The sequence below is a fragment of the Dipodomys ordii genome, unplaced genomic scaffold, assembly GCF_000151885.1.
Source record: "Dipodomys ordii isolate 6190 unplaced genomic scaffold, Dord_2.0 Scaffold11, whole genome shotgun sequence".
NCBI lineage: Eukaryota > Metazoa > Chordata > Mammalia > Rodentia > Heteromyidae > Dipodomys > Dipodomys ordii.
The window spans coordinates 4,887,914-4,909,978 of NW_012267227.1; the positions used below are offsets into that span (position 1 = coordinate 4,887,914).

General features: G+C 37.7%; 1 protein-coding gene across 2 annotated transcripts in view; it reads left to right on the top strand.

Moving 5' to 3' along the window:
• Positions 1 to 17,576, top strand: part of Vps13c (vacuolar protein sorting 13 homolog C (S. cerevisiae)) — a 147,135-nt gene extending 129,559 nt beyond the window's left edge. The window contains exons 75-83 of one of the 2 annotated variants that reach the window (XM_013010094.1): positions 1,098 to 1,173; positions 1,517 to 1,680; positions 3,320 to 3,365; positions 6,162 to 6,285; positions 6,744 to 6,858; positions 11,761 to 11,849; positions 13,871 to 13,994; positions 15,001 to 15,084; positions 15,370 to 17,576. In XM_013010094.1, the coding sequence (XP_012865548.1) occupies positions 1,098 to 1,173; positions 1,517 to 1,680; positions 3,320 to 3,365; positions 6,162 to 6,285; positions 6,744 to 6,858; positions 11,761 to 11,849; positions 13,871 to 13,994; positions 15,001 to 15,084; positions 15,370 to 15,471 (924 nt within the window). In that variant the 3' untranslated portion in view covers positions 15,472 to 17,576. Of the gene's footprint in view, positions 1 to 1,097; positions 1,174 to 1,516; positions 1,681 to 3,319; positions 3,366 to 6,161; positions 6,286 to 6,743; positions 6,859 to 7,551; positions 11,850 to 13,870; positions 13,995 to 15,000; positions 15,085 to 15,369 lie in introns of those variants that run through there. The other variant, XM_013010095.1, reaches the window with a different exon arrangement.
• The last annotated feature ends 4,489 nt before the right edge of the window (positions 17,577 to 22,065 follow it).

Below are 22,065 nucleotides of genomic sequence, written 5' to 3' on the forward strand. Positions count from 1 at the left end.
ATTTGCTTTTAATTATATCTAGAAACTAAATAATGCTTAATAATAAATGAAATGTAGTTTTATTTTAATGTGCTTGGGATGACATTGGAAGATTGTTTAAGAATGAAAGGAGCACTACCAGAATGCTTATCTAAGTGATGAAAACATGGCCATGTTTTCTGTGATTTAATATAGTTAGAAGGGTATTAAAGTGCTAGGTAGATTAAAAACTCTTTGAAGGCTGTTTTGCTGTGGTCGAAAGGACTAAAAGAGCCAAAAAAAACTTTGTGGTCATGTATAGTTGCTTATGCCTGTAATCTTAGCTACTTAGAAGGTTGAGATCAACCCTGAGTGAAAATGTTTTTGAGACCCTCCCCCCCCCCCCCATCTCAGCCAACAAAATCTGTGTGCATAGTGCATAGTATGGCACATACCGGGCACATCCCAGTCACAGGAAGCAGAAATAGGAGACTCATTGTCTGGCCTGTCCCAGGCATTAAACACAAGACTCTATTGAAAAATAATAAAAGCAAGAAGGGCTGGGTTGTGGTTCAAGTGCTAGAGAGCCTTCGCAGCAAGGATAAGGCCTTGAGTTCAAACTATCCCCCCCCCCAATACTTCCAAAAAAGAAGGGATGGAAAGAGGGAATGAGAAAGGAAAGAAAGGAGAGGAGAGAGGAGAAGAGGGGGAGGGAAGGAAAGGGGAAGGCTGACTTTACTCCATATTTGAGATTTTATCATACTCATTTGCTTCTGTGTGGGGTCCAAGAGCTCAATGTTGCGAAGGTTTAGGAGGACAGAATGCAGGATAAGTGGAAGGAGAGATGGAGCTACGTGGACTCAGCTTGTGACCAGTGCAGCTGGCTTTGGCAGTCCAGTAGAACCTTGTGCTGGGAGGCCAGCTTCCTATTGTGATTGAAGCCAGTGATTTATGCCCTCCCAGGTGTTGCTTTCTTGTTAGGATATCGTAGCATAGTGTGGACTGAAAATATTTTTTTAATCACCATAATGTTCTATCAGTGCTTTTTTACACATTCTTTTTCATGAAAAACCTTAAAACACTAGATTAAAAATCTTAAACTTACATAAATTTTAAATGGTAAACTTCTTTTGGGTCAGGGTGCTGTTCAAGGTCCGGAAGAATTTGCTGAAGGATTAGTGATTGGTGTAAGAAGTCTCTTTGGGCACACAGTAGGTATGTATCACCTACTTGATATTTATGTGTATTTTTTCTTATGTTACTATAAAATGTTTATAAAAAGCAATTATTATGTTCAATAAAAGAAAGATTACTTCCCTAATAATCCCTTTTAGAAGACCAATTTCTTTGTTTTTGAAAACGGCCTCCAGGGTTTTTAAAAATGTCTTTGTAGTGTTGAATCAATATTCATCATCTTAATGGATGGCAGAAAACAATATCTGAATTTTTGTGTGAGACTGAATTTTAAGCACCTGTTAGTTTAGAACAGTGCCTATTGTGTATTATGAGGATGCTTCTTAGGAACCAATGTGACTTACTTCTCTGGGCCTTTCCGAAGGTGGTGCAGCAGGAGTTGTGTCTCGAATCACTGGCTCTGTTGGGAAAGGTCTGGCAGCAATTACGATGGACAAGGAATACCAGCAGAAAAGACGAGAAGAGATGGGTCGGCAGCCTAAGGACTTTGGAGACAGCTTGGCCAGAGGAGGAAAAGGTTTCCTGAGAGTAAGCCTCCTGATGAATCTTCAGGAAACTGAGCTTTTCTATATGTACACTTTCAAACAGGTTCTTTCTGATGAGTCTAACAGTAGTGAGAAATAGTTCTCCTGCCCTCGTATGTCTACCAGAGCTGCCCCACATCCCCATAGTTTTTATGTTTGGGCTGCCCTGAAGGTACAGTGAGGACATGTGAGCACTAGTGGGGAAGGGGGGGAAAGGGCTGCAGGGAAATGTGTAAAGAGCAGGAGCTCTTCAGGCCGTCTGTCCCCCACCTTTTCTGAGGGGAACATGTGCCAGTTAAGTGTGATAAACCAGAGCTGCCTTTCGTGACTTCAGTTTTATATACTTTCAAATTTTACACAAGTAACACAAATACTGCTTAATTATACCAGTGCTGTGTGAATGGTCTTTAAGTATAAGAACACGTAAGGTATCCTAAACTAAAACTGTAGGTGAGACTAGAATGCTCTGACTGCTTCGTAACTCTTTTCAATCTTTTCCATTTCATATGTGTCCTTTGATTCTTTTGTGTGTGTTTATAAAATATTGATGTAATTTTAGTGACTATAATTGATAGTTATTAAGTGTGTAACTATTATTAATTTTGAAAATACTTTCAGGAAACCACATCTGCTGTTTGAGCAGTGATTTTTAAATGTCTTTGAAGTGATTTATTTTGTCTTGTTACTTGCTGTCTTAGGGAGTACCTTTGATTTTGGCTTCTAGACCTACATGAAGTTAAAGAATACATCTTAATCAGAATTTATATTTAGATCTTAAAGATCATTGCACACAACTCACTTTTACTGAGAACATGAAGCTTAAAGATTGGAGACTGTCACTCTGGGGTAGAGGTACTACTTAACATGTACAAGGCTCAATCCTCCTGGGTTCAATCCCTACTACCTAAACAACAAGACATATCAAAAAAATCCAAACAAACTGACCAAGATTAGTTCTTTAAAAACAAAACAAAACACAACAAGCAAAGGTTGTTCATGCTCATAATCCCACTACTTAGGGGGTAGAGATCAGGAGAATCCCAATATCTGGAGGACCTCAGTTTGAAGCCAGGTAAAAAGTTTGCAAGAAATAATGTACACCCATCATCTCAGCTACATGGGAAATAGAAAGAGGAGAATCGAGCTCCAGGTCACCCAGGAGGCATAAACTTTGAGACCTTATTCAAAAAAATGAAGCAGAAAGGCTAGTGGTATGGCTTAACTGTAGAATGCCAAGTGTTAGACCCTAAATTCAACCTCTTGGTACCACCAAAAAAAAAAAGTTGGGCACTGATGGCTCATGCCTGTAATCTTAGCTACTTAGGAGGCGGGGATCTGAAGATCTCGGTTCAAGCCTGGGCAAGAAAGCCAATAAGACTCTTGTCTTCAGTTAACTACCAAAAAGAGCTAGAAGTGGAGTTGTGACTAATCTTGTCATCTGTTTTACTGCTCTTTCTACTATTCTTTCTGTGATTTGATATTTGTAAAATCAAGTGTTTATTACTTGTAAGTGTATATTACTCTTATCATCACTAAATCCTTAGTCTTTAATGAAAAGTATTTCTGATATGTCTGTAGAGACCTCTAGTGGTGGATTTAAAATTAAGTCATTCAGTCCAAACTATGATTGATTTCTCTTCCAGGGAGTTGTTGGTGGGGTGACTGGAATAATAACCAAACCTGTGGAAGGTAGGTGGAAAATATTTTAGTCCTGTACCAAATCTTAAGAGTATGTATGGTTATTGCTACTAGATAGTTTGATTGAGAGGATTACTGAATAGAGTCTATATAATTAATATATTTTTCTCAAAAGCAGACATATAGGTAGTAGATGTGATTAGACTTTGAATGCTGTTTTCAACAAGGCCATTGGGAAATTAGATCATTTCTGGTGCTCATATTGACTTGGATTTCTTTACTTACTTTTAATCCTGTTAAAAAAGCAAATGGCCCTCTGTACATCTCCTTTATAATAGCAAAAAAATGCATGAAAGGAAAATAGAAGATAAAAAATATAATAGATAACAAAAAGCTCTCAACTACCACTGCACACTGCTCCATGTAAAGAGAGGACTGATCTTCTGATGATTTTCACCTTCTAATCACCGTGTCCTATGAGTACAGAATTAAGTCTCAAAATGTTAGAAGAAGCTAAGCTTTCAAAATTAATAAATAATAATAAAGTAAATGGGCCACTCATGGCTTATGCTTGTAATCCTAGCTATTTGAGAAGCTGAGATCTGAGGATCACAGTTTGAAGCCAGCTTGGGCAGGAAAGTACATGAGTCTTTTATCTCCAATAAAACTACCAAAAAGCCCAAAGTGGAACTGTGGGTCAAAAGAAGCTCCAAGACAGCTCTCAGGCACTGAGTTGGTCTCAGGGCTGACTCACACATGTGCGCACACACGCACACACACATGAAAATGGTATTTAGTCCTACAGTCCCTATCAAAATTCCTATATGGTTTATTTATTTATTTTTGTAGAGAAAGATAAGCTGAATTTAAAATTTATATGTAATTCAAAGGATCCCAAATAACTGAAACAATCTTGTAAAAAGAAAAAAAAATGGGGCTGGGAAGGTGGCTCAGTGGTAGAGTGCTTGCCTTGCATACATGAGGCCCTAGGTTTGATTCCTTAGCACCACATAAGCAGAAAAAGCCAGAAGTGGCTTGTGGCTCAAGTGGTAGAGTGCTAGCCTTGAGCTGAAGAACTGAGGGACAGCGCCCAGGCCCAGAGTTCAGGCCCCACAACCAACTAAAAAAAGAAAGAAAAATCCAGAACAATTGGAAGACTTATATTTCTCAATTAAAAAACTTCTTAAAGAATAAAATTAGAGTAAACTTAAGATTGATACTGGCACAAGGATGGACATTAGCTGCAATTGAGAATCCAGATATACATCTCTACAAGTGTAGTCAGTGGGTGTTTGTGGAAAGTGCCAAGATAAATCTTTTAACAGATGGCACTGAGACCGTTGGACATTGGATGTGCAATGAAATTGAGTCCTTACTCACATTGTCTATGAACAGTGACTAGCATGGATAAAATACCTAATGTAAGAGAGACGTATAAAACCCAGAAGAAAATACAGCAGTTACTTTTAATGTTGGGTTAGATATGACCCAAAAGCACAGGTGACAAAAGAGAAAGTAGATAAGTTGGACTACATCAAAATGAATAATTTTGTACCCTCAAAAGCACCCTCCAGAAAGGGAAACGACAGTCTGTGAGAATATTATTGCAAATCATATATTTAATAAGGGACTTGTATCTTCAATTTATAAAGAACTTATATAATGCAATATTGAGAAGACAACACAATTTAGAATGGGTGAAAGAGCTGAGTAGACACTTCTCCAAAGATGTTTAAATGGCTAGTAAGCGTATTTCATTAGTAGAGATGGCACAGTATGCCTACTGGGATGCCTGTAGTCTAGTGCTACAGTAGATAGTATGCCTACAATCAAGTGCTAACGAGAATGGGGAGAAATGGGAACCTTCGTGCACTACTGGGGGGAATGTAAGGGAGGAAAATAGCCTGGCCATGCCTCATGGTTAAACATGAACTGCCACCTGACTTAGCAATTCTACTCAAAGATATAGACCCCAAAGAGTTGAAAACAGGCATTCAAAGACTTGCATGTGAATGTTCATAGCATTATTCATGATAGCTCAAGGGTGGGAAAAAAGGCCTAAATGTTCATCTCCTGATGCATGAGTAAATAAAATATGGCATACCCATACAATGGAATATTATTCAGCCATATAAACCAACTATGCACTAGTTAATATTACAAGAAGGATTACCCTTCAACACATGATACTCATGATAATCCACATATTGAATGATTGCATTTGTATAAAATGTTTAAAAGAGCCCAGTCTGTAGAGAGAAATCATCTCTGAGTGCTTGCCCAGGTCTGGGAAGGGAGTGGGACAGAGAGGAGGTTAATTGGGTGGAATCAGGTGAGGAGGGATTGGGGGAAGTGGAAAACTACTTATAATGGACACAGGCTTCTTTTTGAGATGAATCAGATTTTCTAAAATTGATTGATCATGATGATTACACAACTTGAATGTGCTGAAAAGTATTTAATTTGTATATTATGGGTAAATTTTATTGCACATAAGATTACAATAAAATTATTATTTTAAAATATATTGCTTGTAAAACATGTTGATAATTGTCATAAAATAATTTTTTTCTGGCCAGACCTCCCAGTCACAGTACTTCCAGACTTCAGCATGAATCAGGATTATGTGGTGTGCCTCTCAGAGCATATATTGCTGGTCCAAACTGGTTTCTGATTCAGTAGGTCTGGAAAAAGTTGCATTTAACAGATGAGAATCCTCATATATCACATGAGTATTAATTCAACTTGTTTAGAAAGATGGATTCTTGTAGCTTCTTAGGTTTTTGTTGAAATCATAGTTGCTCGTTTAAAATTATCTGTATGCTCATTGTCTTTGGTTTTCTGAAGGTGCCAAAAAGGAAGGAGCTGCAGGCTTCTTTAAAGGAATTGGAAAAGGTCTTGTGGGTGCTGTGGCACGTCCAACTGGTGGAATCATAGACATGGCCAGCAGTACCTTTCAAGGCATTCAAAGGTAAAGGAGTCTATCCAGGGGGAGGGTATGCTGCTGCATGCTAATTGTTGTTAGGATACATACACAAATTAGATATTTGTCCTGCTCTTTAAGCCCAAATCTAATTGTAAGCTATGAGAGCTCTGTAAGGTAGTAGAGTGCCACCAGAAGGGAAATGGAAAGGTATTTGGGGGAGAGGGTGTTTAAATGGAGCACGTTTACCCTATCTTAGTTTCTTTGCTGGTCACCAAGAATTCAAGTAGATGACTTAGTCTCTCTTTATTATTTGACATTTTTCTTTTAAGAAAAGAATGGATTTACCCTTGAAATCAGATAGACTTGGAGTTAATACTTTTTGTTATTTGGAGCAAATTACAGATGGCTTTTTAAAAAATCAAGTAAGATAATCAGCATCTGTATTTGTATTATTTTGAAAGATTTCCCCCGTTTTCTTACTTTTTTCCTGTTTCCTAATTCAGGGTAGCAGAGTCAACTGAGGAAGTGTCCAGCCTCCGACCGCCTCGCCTGATCCATGAGGATGGCATCATTCGTCCTTATGACAGGCAGGAATCTGAGGGCTCTGACTTGTTTGAGGTAAACTGCTCTTCAGGGTCTTGAGGGAAATGGAATTCTAAAGGTTTTAATGACCAGAATTCCATGGGTAGTTCTTAAAGTTCCTGACTTATGAACTTCTTTCAAGGATTAGACATGGTTTATAGAGTAGTATTTTATTATTTGTGTTTTATTTTTAATGTGACATGTTAAATGGCAATGCCTTGCAATTTTTTTTTTTGGCACAGGATCCAAGCTTTTTTGTGCAGACAAGATAATGTTAGAAGAAGGCCTAGGCTCTGTCACTGTTTCTTTGGGCAGTTCACTTAATTAATGTTGCTAGTGCTGCTTTCTTGCTTTGTAGCTAGTTATTAGAATTACTCTGCTGCTTTTCTTCCCAACCAAATCATTTTATTTACACTACTTTGTAAGTCTAGATTTATTCAGCTATATAGAACTAGAAGAGAGGAAAAAAGATTATATGTTATTGTAATTTTGTTGAACCTTAAAAATTAAGATTTTTAAATATTATTTAAATGATATGTGCATACATTAATTGTTATTCGCCCATGACTGACTTTCCTCCAGGGGAAGTTTATTAATATTTTCTTACCTTGACTTTAAGATAAAAATGACACTTCATCATTTTTAGCCTTTGGTTTTTATTGTACATGATTACCTTTTATCTTTTTGCATGCTTCTAACTTTATTTTCTTTCTTTTTCTGCCTACACAGCAAGAACTGGAAAAACAGGAGTAAATGTTTCCTATACTACTGCTTGATTTCATCCCTAAAACTCAAAACAAACTGTGGTATTGACTGTGCGTGAATTAGATTGAGAGTCAATTTTAATGAAATTCTCTTTATAACTCTCACTCTGCCTGAGTTTTTTATAGTAGTGGCTTGGCTACAAATAAAAAAATGGTACCATATATGATAGTTCTGCACAGGGCTGAGAGATAAGAATAAAACATTCAAGGATGCAGGAAATCAGCTCTTCTCCATTTTCCATTTCACACTTTCACTGTCATTTTGAAAATTTCATCTTTTCTTGTGTTCACACATATTTTAGGTAAAGCTGGAAAGCAAAGATGTATCTAATCTGGTGAATGTCTTCTTTACATTTATGAGTCCTAATGATGGACTTAACATAAATTTCTGCCTCACACATCACACTTAAATTTACTCAAGTTGTGCAACTATTCACCAGGGTTTGTGTTTTAAAAACTTGACATTCAGTTGCTCTGAAACTGTCCTTTGAGACCTCAGATAAGATTGTCACATGAGAGTTGGCCTTTCAGTCTCTCTCTTATTTTTTTCTTCTTCAATCCCTAAGTACTACTGCTAAATAAATGGCAATAATTTTATAATGATATTATATACTTTTAAAATCTTGAGCATTCATGCTTTCCACACATTGAGTTTCCATATTGGTTATATGTATTTCATAACTATTAGTTTTAATGCAGGTAAATAGAAGTAGAACTTAAAATTTGCAAATTGGTGGTAATCAAATATATTTTTCTTAAAAATTGTTTTCAATTTTTCATCCATAAGGAAGATTCATCTTAATGAGAAAATAATTACAAATGATCATTTTGAAGTTTGTGTCCACATTGTTCTCAAAATAAGCTGTATTTTACTTCCCAATTTTATAAATGATGCAGATGTTTTATTTGATTTGACAGCATTTACAATTTTCCCTAAAACTGAGACCAAAGCACAGACTTGATTTCTAATACATTGCATATTTGAAGACAGTGGAACTGTCGAGTTGGATTGTATACTTTTGTAACTGTAGTTATCAAAATAATTGATTGAACGTTTCACATTTAAAACAAGCACTTTAAAGAACAAAAGGACATCCAAAGACCAGACTGTTCAGGTTTTAGGAAAGAGAAGACTCCTGTCCTTAGAGAATGGAGCTCAGTGGTAGAGTGACTGCCTGGCATGGCAAAGCTCTGGGTTCTAGCTCAGCACCACCAAAAAGAAAAAGAAAATGAGAAAGAGAGGAAGAGAAAAAGAAGGAAGGAAAGAAAAAGAAAAGGACTGTACTTAAGGGACCAAGTTATAACAAGATATGTAAATGTTAAAAGTACCTGACAAACATTTCGTGTGCCTGAATAATGGAGGGTAGTCAAACATGTACAATTTTCTATGAGAATCAAGCACAATTACTAATTCAAGATGCTGCCGTCTCAGTCATGATTAATAACTACCCTTCCTATTACCCTTGGGTAAAAGTAATGTTTTTAATTTTCCTGGATGGTACTATGTTTTTAATGAGACAACTTTCAGGAACATCTGGTAACTTACAATTTTTGTTCTTACTGTTTACTTTTTGTTTATTTAGCTTCTTACTAACCTTTGCCTTGTGATTTCTGTTTTTACAATTTTATGTCAATAAGCACAAAACTTTGTGAAACTTTATTTTAGTTAAGCACAGTCATCTTATGTGTATCTTTTTTAGTTTTTGTTAAGCTTAGACAACCTTTTAGTTTCACTGCAGTTTTATGACAATTACTGGAAGAAGCAGAACATATATTTCTGAGAGGATTAGGTAGATTTTCCCATGGGTGCAAATATAGATGTTGATAATTGAGGAATTTAGGCTATTTCTCCAATCTTTTTTGCCAATCTTTGTATCATCAGTTAGTTGAATAAGAAGTATTTATTACTTAGACTCTGCCCAATACACAAAAGAAAACAGGCTTCTGTCCTTAAAGGACCAAACTTAACAAAATATAGAAATATTAAAATAATCCTAGAGCATTAAATTATGTTATCTTAGCTCTTACTTTAAATATCCTAGTTTATTTGGGGATCTTTTGATCTCCATTTTCTCCCAAATACTCCTCTGTATTCTTTAATACTCAGTTTTGAGAATTACTAAATCATATATGATATTTTCATAGAGTATACCTTTCAGTCTTCCAGGATAATTACTATTTATACTGTGCAAACACATTGTATGTATGTATGTATGTATGTATGTATGTATGTATGTATATGTATGTGTGTGTATATATAACCAGTCTTTGATACTTATTTTTATTTTCATTCTTATGATCATTCAAGATTTAAAATGGTGATACTTGCCTTTTCTTTTTAAATCTGCTATGTATAGAAATGCTTCATTAACATTAAAAATACTTGCATTACCATTGGAGGTAACCTTGTATTCTGTGTTTACCTATCTTCTATTCCTGGCATTTAAGTGGTCTCTAATTGTATTCTAACAATGGGAATGTTGTAATATACATCATTATACCTTTTGCTTCTTTATATTTTATTTCCTTAGAATTAATTTGGAAAATAAAGTGAATGAGTAAGGGCCCTTTGCAAAATATTGTTAAATTCCTCAATTTGCATTTTGAGAAGGCGGAGTGAATATATGTATTTATATACATATATATCAATATATCAGTGAATCTTGGACTTCAGTGCTTTTGTAGTAGGACTAAAAAGGTTTTCTAAAGTATAAATCATAATTAAGAGCTCTCAATGGTTGAAGCGCAATAACTTGATAATTAATAAAAACATATACAAGATGGAGAGTAGGTAGGATTTCTTGTACTTGGATTTTGAATTTAAATACTTCAATATTATTTAAATTTTAAGCTGAAGAAAATGCATTAAATTATTACAGTGCATTGTTTTCTCTCTTTCTCTGAAGAAATTGAGGCATGGCAAAAGATCTTAGCTCATTCACAAAGGTGAGCTGATGAGGCAAGTGACCACTGCTGTAAATGGGCCTCCTCTCAGAGCCTTTTCCCCAGGATTAGGCGTCACTTTCATGGGGATTTCTCTTCTTGTTCATAGCTTTATGTACTTCTCAAGAAATGCTTTGGGACCAACATCTTTCTAAAAATGTGTAATGAAGCATTGAAATATAGCATCAAGTGTACTTTTTTTCTGCTTGTGGTTATGTTGATGTTACTTTTTAATAATACTGGCATTGTATTCTTGGTTATAAAATATTATATGCTTTTACTCAGTGTCTATATTCTGCATTTTTATGTGTATTAATCTCCTGATCTTTTATGCATTATAATCTCTACAGTGCTGTTAGCATTTATCAAGAACATTGTTTTCGTCTTTTTAATGCATGTTCAACTCAAATCCATAGTTATAAGATAGTTGAAAAGGAAATATTTTAATGTGTGTAATTTATACTCGCTTTATCCTATGCTTGTATTTGTCTTTAGAAATAAACTGCCAACTATTTTGAAATCTTAAGAATTCTTCATATTCATATTAATGTTAACATTACATTTTATTTTTTAATCAAATATAATTTCATATATAAGTACATTATTTGATGCACATTTAATTTTTACAAATAAATAATCAAAACCAGGAAACATCAGTTGGATTGGGTTTTCTCATGTGAAGAATGTCTACCTCTACCTAAATCAGTGGTGGAGTCTTAGCTATTAAGAGGTATCACAGACTCCTCAAATATCTGATTTTTAAAAAGCTTTATTAAACTCATTTCAAAGTTGTACATTCTATATTAGGCAGTTCATAGACCTGTTCCACAGTCTGACCATCTTTGTAAAAGACCCTGAAACATTAATATAGTAGTTTTATATTTATGTTTGTGTTCCTTAACTAAAATGTGTGACTATTTTTGGTACATAGTTTTAAATTTCTGTTACTGGACACTAAAACATGTTTTATCAGAAAATTATTTGGTAAACATTTGATGCCTAGTTCCTTTTAAAGCATCAATAGACTTAATTTATAAACATTCTATGAATATTTTTAATATACTAGTATGTAGAATTATACTTCCATTCTAATAAAGTTTTTGTAACACTGTAATTATAACTGGCTATTATATAGGTATTATTTGAATGTGTGTGTGTGTGTGTGTGTGTATGTGTGTGTGTGTATTTCGAGCATTTGTATTCCCAAATCTCATTCTTTCATCTTTTTCAGAATCATGCCAAAAAATGGGAAGGTGAGACTTACCGATACCACTGTCCTGTTCCTGGAAGCAAGAGGGCAGTCCTTATGGTTACAAATAGGTACTAATGTCAAGCAATTTTTTTTAAAAAAATAAGGCTTTAGTTGTGTGTTTGAAGGCTAAAACGGCAGAGGATTTGGAGACATGTTTCAGGAGCAAAGTGATTGTTCTCTATAATCATAAAAATACAGATATAGATAGGTCCTTGGAGGTCATCTATTCCAACCCCCTCATGCTAGAGATGCTGAAACTGAGACTCCACACAATTTGGGTCTTATCCAGCAGACAATCAAGACAGGAGGATAACTGCAACAGTTGCATCAGAAGACAGTGAGAGCCTGGATTATGCCAGAGATGAATGAAAACTTGGTAATCAGTGGAGTATAGGAAATTGATAGAAATACTTGATCTGCAGTTCTCAGCAGAGAACTTCTGCTATTAAAATTTTGGGCTTGGCTCAGACTACTGAGCATGGAAGGAGTTCAGTGTGCCATAAGTACCAGTAGTGCCCTCCACACCCATAAACATCTCCAAACAACGTCTAGCAAATGGCCCAGTGCCTCTGACCTTGGCTAAGATTAGAGCTAAGCATTAAAGATGCTGTTACAAGGCATGGAACTGAGTGCAACTGACTATGCTCAGTATCTTTAAACTCACTCTTTCCTTGTCCACCCAAGTGCCCTACCATTGTAGGTCTCTTTCATTCTTCTCCTACTCCTGTGGTCCCCACAGTCAAATCATGGTCATCTTCTATGTGACATGCTCTCAGAGGAAGGTCTCTCAAATCTTACCTGAAGATTTTTATACAAATTCCTATCCATCTGTCTGTGTACATACCATCTACATACCTACCCACCCACCCATCTCTGTCCTCTGACTACTGAGGTCTCTTCATCTTGCTGTCTCAAAGCTGTCAGGTGCAATATTAAGAAACAAAAAATAAGAAACATGTACTTTTTTCTCAAATTACTACAAGTAGTACCACCAATCTGTGTGGTACTTAAACTCCAAATCAGACAGTCATCTTGTATTTTTCCTATTCCACATTCAGTCAGCCCCCAAGGCCTAACTCTTAAGTCTACTCACTCCATGTCCGTACTTTAAATTTAGGTCCTCAGCACTTCTGGCCAAGGTAACTGTTACGGTCTCTTTGGACAGAATTCTAACATTGTTCCCAGACTCCCCCAAGACAAATAAGATAACTAGGTTAACTTTCTCTTTTATGACAATTTCAGAAACAAAGCCAAAAAAAGTAAGACTCAAAAGTAGTGGGTATGTGACAACTGGTAGAACAGAACACTGGCCTTGCTGGCGCAGGGCGTAGGATCAGTCCCCAGGCACCACCACCACCACCAAAAGAAAAGAGACTTCACCTTCCCTTCCTTCTTTCTTTAACACCTACATAAGTATTGAATTCCTTCCCTTTCTAGTGTTACCTCTGTAATAGGAACTTAAAATCAAGTAGTGTTACATCAGTAATTTAATTAGTCTGATTCACAGTGTGAGAAATCAACATTACCGCCCTTTAAAAGAGTATGCTGTGTTTTTTTTATTGCTGTTGAGTAAAATGAGATACTTTCTCTGTGACTCAGTGCTTTAGCATTGAAGTGTTCAAATCTGATGTTCATTAGTAGTCCCAAAGTGAATCTTTGCTGACATTTGGGGTTTATGACATTTCCTGCACATTCTTTCTTGACTGGAAGGCATAAATGACTGACAGTAAAGAGCAATTAATAATTTTCCAAGTAAACCATTTTCAAGGGTGTCTTATCTTTATGGCTTTCCAGATGAGAGTAGCCTGTTCCTTACATGTCTTAAAGGTGATTTCCCTCTTGAGTTTTTTGGCCAGTTAAAGAAAACAAAAGTTTGCTTTCTTAAATTGTGCCAAATTGGGAGAAGGAGAATTTTGAAACTCTGCTTTGATAGAATATGTCCTATCTGCTCTCCACCTGACAGTTATTTATTTTTTAAGTAAGATTACTTTTTTTTATTAGTGCCCATTTTTGTTGTTTGTGTACGTGTGCTCCAGCAGAGTACAGTGCAGGGATAATAATTGTGGTTTTGTTTTTCTTTGTAAAACAGGCGGGTGTTGTTTATAAAGGAAGTTGAAATCCTGGGTCACATGGCTGTAGATTGGCAGTGCCCATTTGAAGACTTTGTGTTTCCCCCCAATGTTCATGAAAATCTGCTAAAAATTTCTGTTAAGGTAAGGAAACACAGCTTTAGAGCCAAGAATTCATCAAGTGAGTAGAAACTAATACTTTTACTCATTAACAGTTTAAGTACACAAAGTTTTTGAAGATGCTGTCATTATACCCTGAAATGTTAAAAAAAAAAAAAAAGTTTGTGTGAATAGTTAAACAGAGTCGGGTGGGGGGTAGGGGTTCATACCTGTAATCCCAGCTACTCTGGATTCCAGTTTGAAGGAAGCCCAGGCAGAAAAGTCCTTAAGACTCTTATCTGCAATTAACTACCAAAACAAAAGCTGGAAATAAAGCTGTGGCTCATGTGCTAGAGCACTAGCTTTGAGCATAAAAGCTCAGGGACAGTGCCCAGATCTTGAGTGCAAAAGAACAAAAAAATAAACCTCCAAGTTCTCATTCTAAGTATGGTAATTTCTATAAATACCTTGGTTTTCTCCAAATAATTGTCATTTTATACTGTTCATAGAGAAATAAATAAATACAAGAGTAGAACTACCATGTTACCCTGCACTTTTGTATTTAAGCATTAACTCAGGATGTGTAAAACATCATGATTTAGAGAGAGTTGGTATGAAACCTGATTTTCAAGCTAAGACAGACTGTGCCACTGCATATATTTTATAGTCTCCTCACATCAATGGTGAGAATTGATTCAATGTGTTTTCCATTATATAAGAATTTTATCCATCAGCCGAGGAAATTGAAGGAAGTGTTTTTTGATTTGTCAGATGTGATGAGTTATCAAGTGGTGTTTGTCATTGTCTGCCGAAAGCCATTATTTTATACAGGTAGATGTATACGCATCCAATTGCATAAATTCTAACATTTTACATATGCAGTCACTCAGTTTGTATCAAGCTGATTTATTTCACATTATACATGAATATATATTATGGTAGCCTCTTGGTTATAAAATAAGAGTTGACACTTAAACATGTAATTATAATTAAGGTATGTTTTATCTTCTCAAGAATGATTTCTTTTCTGCCATTGTTTCCTTTGAAACAGGAGCAGAGTCTGTTCCACAAGAAAGGAAATACCAATCCAGGCTGTCTCCGGAAAATTTATCTGAAGGATCCCATCACAGCCCAGGTAAACTATTCATTTGAAATGACTTCCCTTCAAAGTTTGTAACAGTACATTTTCTCCCAAAAGCTCTTCCTGTTATAACTTTGCATGGATGGGTGTGCTTAAAATAACACCTTGTACTATCCAACCTGAGATAGGAGGTGCTCAGATTTTTGCCTTGTATAGATGCTAGCTCCATCCTTGGTGTCTAGACCCGTGTGGAGAGGTTCAGTTCCAGCTTCTGAATTTTTCTCTTTCACCAGACATCCTGAGTTCTTTCCACTTCATGATGCACACTTTGTTTTGCAGAAAGTCTTTAATGCCATTGAGGATGCTCAGTTGGCGAGACATCAGCAGAAACTGCTGAAGCAACCCTCCCTGAGACTTGTCAAGCCGCAAGTACTATCATAACCACAGGTCTTGGAGGCTGCTACGGGGTGACAAAACTCAGGACTCACTTACCGAGCTAAGGAAGATCTTCCCAGAAACTCTTTAGTTTTATTTTTCTAGAATGGCTGTTATTAAATTTTCCTTTTTTCCCCTTTAATGTTGACTCTTAGTTTTGTAACCATGAGTATGTTAGTAATTTACTTCTAAACTGCTGCCTATACTCGTGAGTAGACCAAAGAAGTATCACTTCAAACCCAGAGTGAAATCTTAATACTATAGGGAAGAAAAGACAGTAGGCTTAATTTTAATTAAAGTCTTTACTGAATAACAGAATTTAGAATGATTAGTGTTCTTTGAAACACTTTGGCCATACAATGTTGGACCCTTTGATATTTATTTAAAAATAATTTGTTCAATAATTGTACCTAGAGAACATTCTTGGTAAATCAAGTAATGGTTGAACAAAAGCAACTAAAGTAAGAAATTATATGTTCCTTTCTCTTCATGAAAACATTGTTTTTCTCCCAATAGGACAAGTTTATACTGGTACTTATTTTTCCCTCTTGCTCTATAATGAAAAAAATGTGGGCAGCCAAACCTTAAAAACAGCTATACCAATTTGTCTGAATGTGACATTCATAAAATTTTAGATGTTCTTTACATACTCTTTTAAGATGAGCTTCTATGGTACATCTGCTGATAAATGAAAATGTTGCACTTTAAGATTTTTGAGGACTCAGAATGTGTAAAATACAATCATTTTAAATTTCTAGAAATTGTTTTTGAGAAATTAAAAACTTGTAATAGTGTCATAAATCAACACTGCTTATCTGTAAATATATTTTAAATACTTGTTACGAAGAATAAAAAAGCTATAGTTAATATAGGAGCAAAACATAGTATATATAAATACATTGGAAAATAGGTATTACATGTGCTCTTTGAGGAGCAGGCCCATGAAAACAATTCAGTAATATATATATATACACACATATATATACACACAGAAAATGTATATTATATATTACATATATGTGCAATACATAATCTATGCCATACATACATTCCATATATACTATTTTAATATACATTATATACCCCATACTATATAATATACAATTCACATGTCATATATAAGATGCATAAAAGTATAGGTATAACATTCTACATACAATGAATACATATATGTAATATTTACTATAAAACATACAATATAGTGAATACATATATAATAAATCAGATAATACATTCTCTACATTTTATATGCAATATACTACTCTATAGAATATTTTCTATATTATATAAAATATCTGCTGTACATAATCTATACACAATATAGGTTTACCATATATAATATACAATATATTGCATGTTATGTGCCCTATTTGATTAGATATCCTATATTTCTCCTGTACACTGTCCTATATATTATATACTTTATATACAATGAATATACACTATATTTAATATATATAGTGAACACATCACACATAATATATGCTCTATATATTTTCTCATAATGTGCTGAACATACAGTTTATTCCTTTATCAGTCAGTGATGATCTGAAGGTGCAGGCACACGTGGTTTACTTCATTTCCCCTTGTAAGTGATGGTGGTTCTGTTGTGCTACTCAAGTTTAAGACCACACCATAAAACTTAAAATTTTTTACTGTTGTTTGATGTTCAGTCTAAGAAGAGGATGCAGTAATTAATGTCCTAAATGTTAGTTTCTGGTAGTCTGTGCTTTTTTCTGTAAAGAAAAGCATCACATCAAACTTTCGTTTTACATAATTCTATATTACTAATTACTTTCAGTTTCTTAAAAGGGATCATTGTAAACATTAATGGGTTATATAAGGGATTATAGTGCACTAGTAGTTTATTCTAAAACTTAATACACAAAATATTGAACTAAGAAAAATCATAGAAATCTATAAGCTCATTATCTCACTAGGCTCTGAAATAAGCTTTCAAGTATTTCAAGTAACATTTCATTGGATGTAATCTCCTAGGACAGAAGCAATCTATTGGTAAAGTGTAATAAGCTCTGTTGAGTTTTTAAACATGCTCTCAGATAGGTATTTGCATATGAACTACTGAGTGAAATAAAACATTTGGTAAATGATTTACATGTGTGAAAACATCGAGGGTTTGTATAAAACACTCAAGTAGCATTTCTTTTTTGTCATTCTCTTTTCCTCTCCTAATCTCATAATGATGAGAAGCTAGATTAATAGAGAGCTTTACAAGATGCCAGAGACTGAGATGGGAGGACTGTGGTTTGAGGTCAGACTGCCTGGGATTCCTATATGAAGCACAACAGAAAAAATATGGGTATGATGGTACATGCTTGTCACCCCAGCTTCAGCATAAGTGTAAACTGAAAGATCTTGTGTAAGTGACACTTTATACCAAAAACAAATTAAGCCTGGCCGAATGTGTCAAGTGGTAAGAGTACCTGGTAGCCATAGTTAAGTCCGTTATTCAAGCCCTGGTAGTGCTCCTCTCAGTTAGGAGCCGGGCGCCAATGGCTCACACCTGTAATCCTAGCTACTCAGGAGGCTGAGATCTGAGGATCACAGTTCAAAGCCAGCCTGGGCAGGAAAGTCCATGAGAGTCTTATCTCCAGTAAACCACTAGAAAACCAGAAGCGCCACTGTGACTCAAGCAGTAGAGCGCTCGCCTTGAGCTGAAGAGTGCAGGGACAGTGCCCAAACCCAGAGTTCAAGCCCCAGGACCAACCAAAAAAAAAGAGTAGTTAGGAAAGCCATGTATTAGTTCGGAAACAGGCCTATATACAGGAATTGGGCAAAGAAAGGAAGGATCTAGATTGAGGCAAGGCTTATACTGAAGAACAGAGACCAGAGAGGCTAAGATGAGGAAAATGGAAAGGAAAAACCTGGATACAGGAATTCGAGAAGGAAGAGGCCCAGACTGAGTAAAAGCAGAAGGGAGCACTCTGCCTGGAGAAAACAGAGAAGGGAGAGCTTGCCCCCGAGGAGCCAGAGAATGGAGAGGAACGCAATGAGCATCTAGAAAAGGCTGAGGCCTACACTGGTGAAATGGGAGGGGAGAGGCCTAGTAGGCGCATCCGGACAAAGCTGGAAAGGGACAGGCCTGCACTAAGGAAGTGGAGCACAGAGGGACACCAGGGAAGGGAGAGGCATACGCTGATGAAATGGAGAAGTGCGAGGCCTAGTTCAAGTAACTGGGCAGGAACAGGCCTCAACTGAGGAAGGGAGAGGCCTAGTGTGAGTAACTGGGAAGGACTATGTCGAACACTAAGGAACGTGGATGGGGGGAGAGAGGCCTGCCCTGAAGAACTGGAGCACAGAGAGTCCTAAGCCTGACAAAGGGAGAAAACAGAGGCCTAGACGGAGGAAATTAGGAAAGAAGAGGCCTAGTCTGAGAAAAAAGGGAGAGGCCTGCACTGAAGACCCAGAGCACGGAGAGACCTAGGCTAACGAACTGGAGAGACGAGAGGCCAGCACTGTAAGCATTACGCCCACCTTTGGTCCTCAGCTCCACCCAGACCTGAGCTGCTCCCTGCCCAGACCCACCCATCCCTAGAAAATGGAGGCTGCCATCTGCCCCCCTCTCCAGGGGAAATATGGCTCCTCTAATAAGCCTTATAATAGAATCTTTCTCCTATGCCTGCTTGCCTGCGCATGGTCCCCTGGGATGGACGTAAATGGATCCTTGCAAGCACTAAGGGACTGGGGAAGAGAGAGGCCTGCACTCAGGAAGCCAGAAAGGAGAGGCCTAGACTGACCAGGGAAGAGAGGGGCCTGCACAGAGGAGTCAGAGAAGGTAGATGCCTAGTCTGAAGAAACACGAGAGAGGCCAGCCCTGAGGAATTTGGGACAGGAGAGGCTTAGTCTGTGGAACAGGGGAAGAGCAAAGCCTACAGTGTGGAACCAGACAGTGCTGAGCTCTATACACTCACAGAGGGAGACCTAGACTTGCCAGAGAGAAGGGAAAGGCCTAGTCAAGTAACCGGGCCTAGACAGAGGAACTGGGGAAGGGAGAGGCCTAGACTGAGCAACCAGTCAAAGCTGAGGCCTACCCTTAGGAAATGGAGAAAAAGGCTCAATCTGAGGAAGCAGAGGAGAGGCGTAGACTGAGGAACTACAGCATGAGAGGCCTGCACTGAAGAACTGGATAATGGGCAGCCCTACACTGCTGAAATGGAGAAAAGAGGCCTAGACTAGGAAACAGTAGAAGGGAAAGGCCTAGTCTGAGGGACGGAGAAGGGCCAGGCCTAGTCTGAAGAACCGGGAAAGGGAGAGGCTTAGTCTGAGCAACTGCACAGAAGGCTTCAGTGGGTCCAGAACCTAAAAACACAACCATCCGAAGGTCACTCTTCATTTAAGCGAGCTGCCCCACCCCTAACTAGGCACCAGGCCAGCAGTGGGTGCTGTTCCAGTGCCAGCTCTTGAGTTCTGGATCCGGAAGCGCCAGGACAGAGGAGGGGTGGTGTTCAAGGAAAACGGAAGTCTTGCTGCTTCCGCTGCTCACTTTTGCCCTGGCCAGGCTCAAAACTAAGACTGAAATGGGCACAGGATCCACACATAGGCAGCTCATCCTGTAACCCGAGCTACCCAGAAAGTTGCCATCTGAAGATTATGGTTCAAAGCTGGCCTGGACAGGAAGGGCCATGAGATTCTTCAGTTAACCAGCTAAAAAGCTAGACGTGAAGCTGTGACTTACTTTGGTAGGGTGCCAACCTGGAGCACGAAAGTTCAAGTGACAACGCCCAGACCCAAAGTTCACGTCTAGGACAGGCAGAAGAAGAAGGAATAAAAAAAAAATAGGCACAGATTTTCTTCTGGAGAAATGATCTTCCCCCAAAAGATGGTTATCCCTTTTGACAACTTTTGAACATTGCCGATTTTTGCTTGAAACATTTGAGGGCCCCCCAGCAAAGAATGTGGGTTTGACTCTAACATCTGGTTGTCACCAGCTATCATGAAACTGCAGGATGGAGTCAGTGTTACTGACATTCAGAGAGGAGGCCTCTGGGATTGATTACAGGAGGGGTGCTGGAGGTTAGTGAGGTTAATGAGGTTGAGAAGTCAGGTGTGACACACCATGCAAAAGGTAGTTTTCTTCTGTGAAATAGAAAACACCATCAAGCACAAGAAAAGACACAAAGTTGGACGGTGGAAGGTTAATTTCTAAGGCAGTTCACTTCTATTACATTCAGGTAGAAATAGCTTCAGTCCCTTAAAGTAGGTTAGCAAAGTATGGTCTGCCCAGGGCTCTGGGGGACCAACTTAATGAGTTAAAGTTGATTCATATCTCATATACCAAGTGATTGTCAATGACTGCTTCTAAGGTAATTGAGAATACTTGAAAGGTAATTTAAGTGGTACTTTCTCCTATTAATTAGCTCTACCAAAGTTCTATATTTCATTGATAGAAGCAGAGCCTTGGCTTGAATTGCTTTGGCAACCCATCCTACTGAGGTTTTTCTGGATAAAGAAATGTCTCTGGATCGAGGATGTCTGACAGGAATCTGGTTCAAACTCGTTTGTCCTTCTGGAGGACACCCGTTTAGCTTCTACAAGTAGCAGCTGGGCCTTGGTTGGTGCCATTCATTTAGTTACTCTTGAAACATGTTCACTGGAAATCTCTTCCTTCTAAGGTAAGTCTAGATATCTGGGTATCAGAAGTCCACAGTGGCTAACAGCTGATCCAACTGGTTAATGAAGGAAATGGCTCTGGGACCAGTAAGCTTGCTACTTCTCACATTTTCTTTTGCTTCTAGTATAAAGGAGGTAATGAGGGAGGGTGTGGTTTCCTAGAGAAAGCTCCCTTTCTGAGTTGCCAGGAGGGGTCAGACTAAGGCTTTGTTGTTGTTGTTTTTCCTGTGAGAGATACACGGAGTAGCTGTGCAGACCTCTTCTTTGGTCTCTGGATGGCTGAATCCAGCCCCATCCAACTCTAGACTTCTATATTGTGTATTGTGAGCACAACCTTTACAATCCCCTGCCAGACGCAGGGCCTGGTGGGCCTTGACACAGTTTCTAGCTCAAGTCCACCCCAAGTCTGTTCCTCCTCCTCATGTTCCTTCCAGGTCTCTGTCTCATATAGCTTCTTCCTGGCACCTACATTCCTACAGCCAGCCAGCTACACACTTGCCACGGACTGAGCAGGAATGTCACAGTAACAACATTCTGCTCACAGTGTGACCTCTTGGAATCTCTGCCTGCTTAAATATCACTAGGTATAGCCCCCTAATAAAAGTAGAGGCCTGCAGATTTTGTCTCTCTCCCATGCTTTCTGACCTCAGTGCATGTATGTCTGTGTAGTCCTCAGGATCTGTAAGTATTAATAAAGTCTTTATCTCCATCCTGTCTCCTAATTTGTGTGTGTGGGGGGGTTGTTGTTGTTATTGTTGTTTTGGTTGGTTGTGGGGCTTGAATTCAAGACCTGGGTGTTGTTCCTGAGTTCTTTTGCTCAAGACTAGTGCTCTACCACTTTAAGCCACAGCTCCACTTAGGATTTTCTGGTGATTGATTGGAGATAAGTGTCTCATACACTTTCTTGTCCTGGCTGGCTTTGAACCACAATCCTCAGAACTCAGCCTCCTGAGTAGCTAGGATTATAAG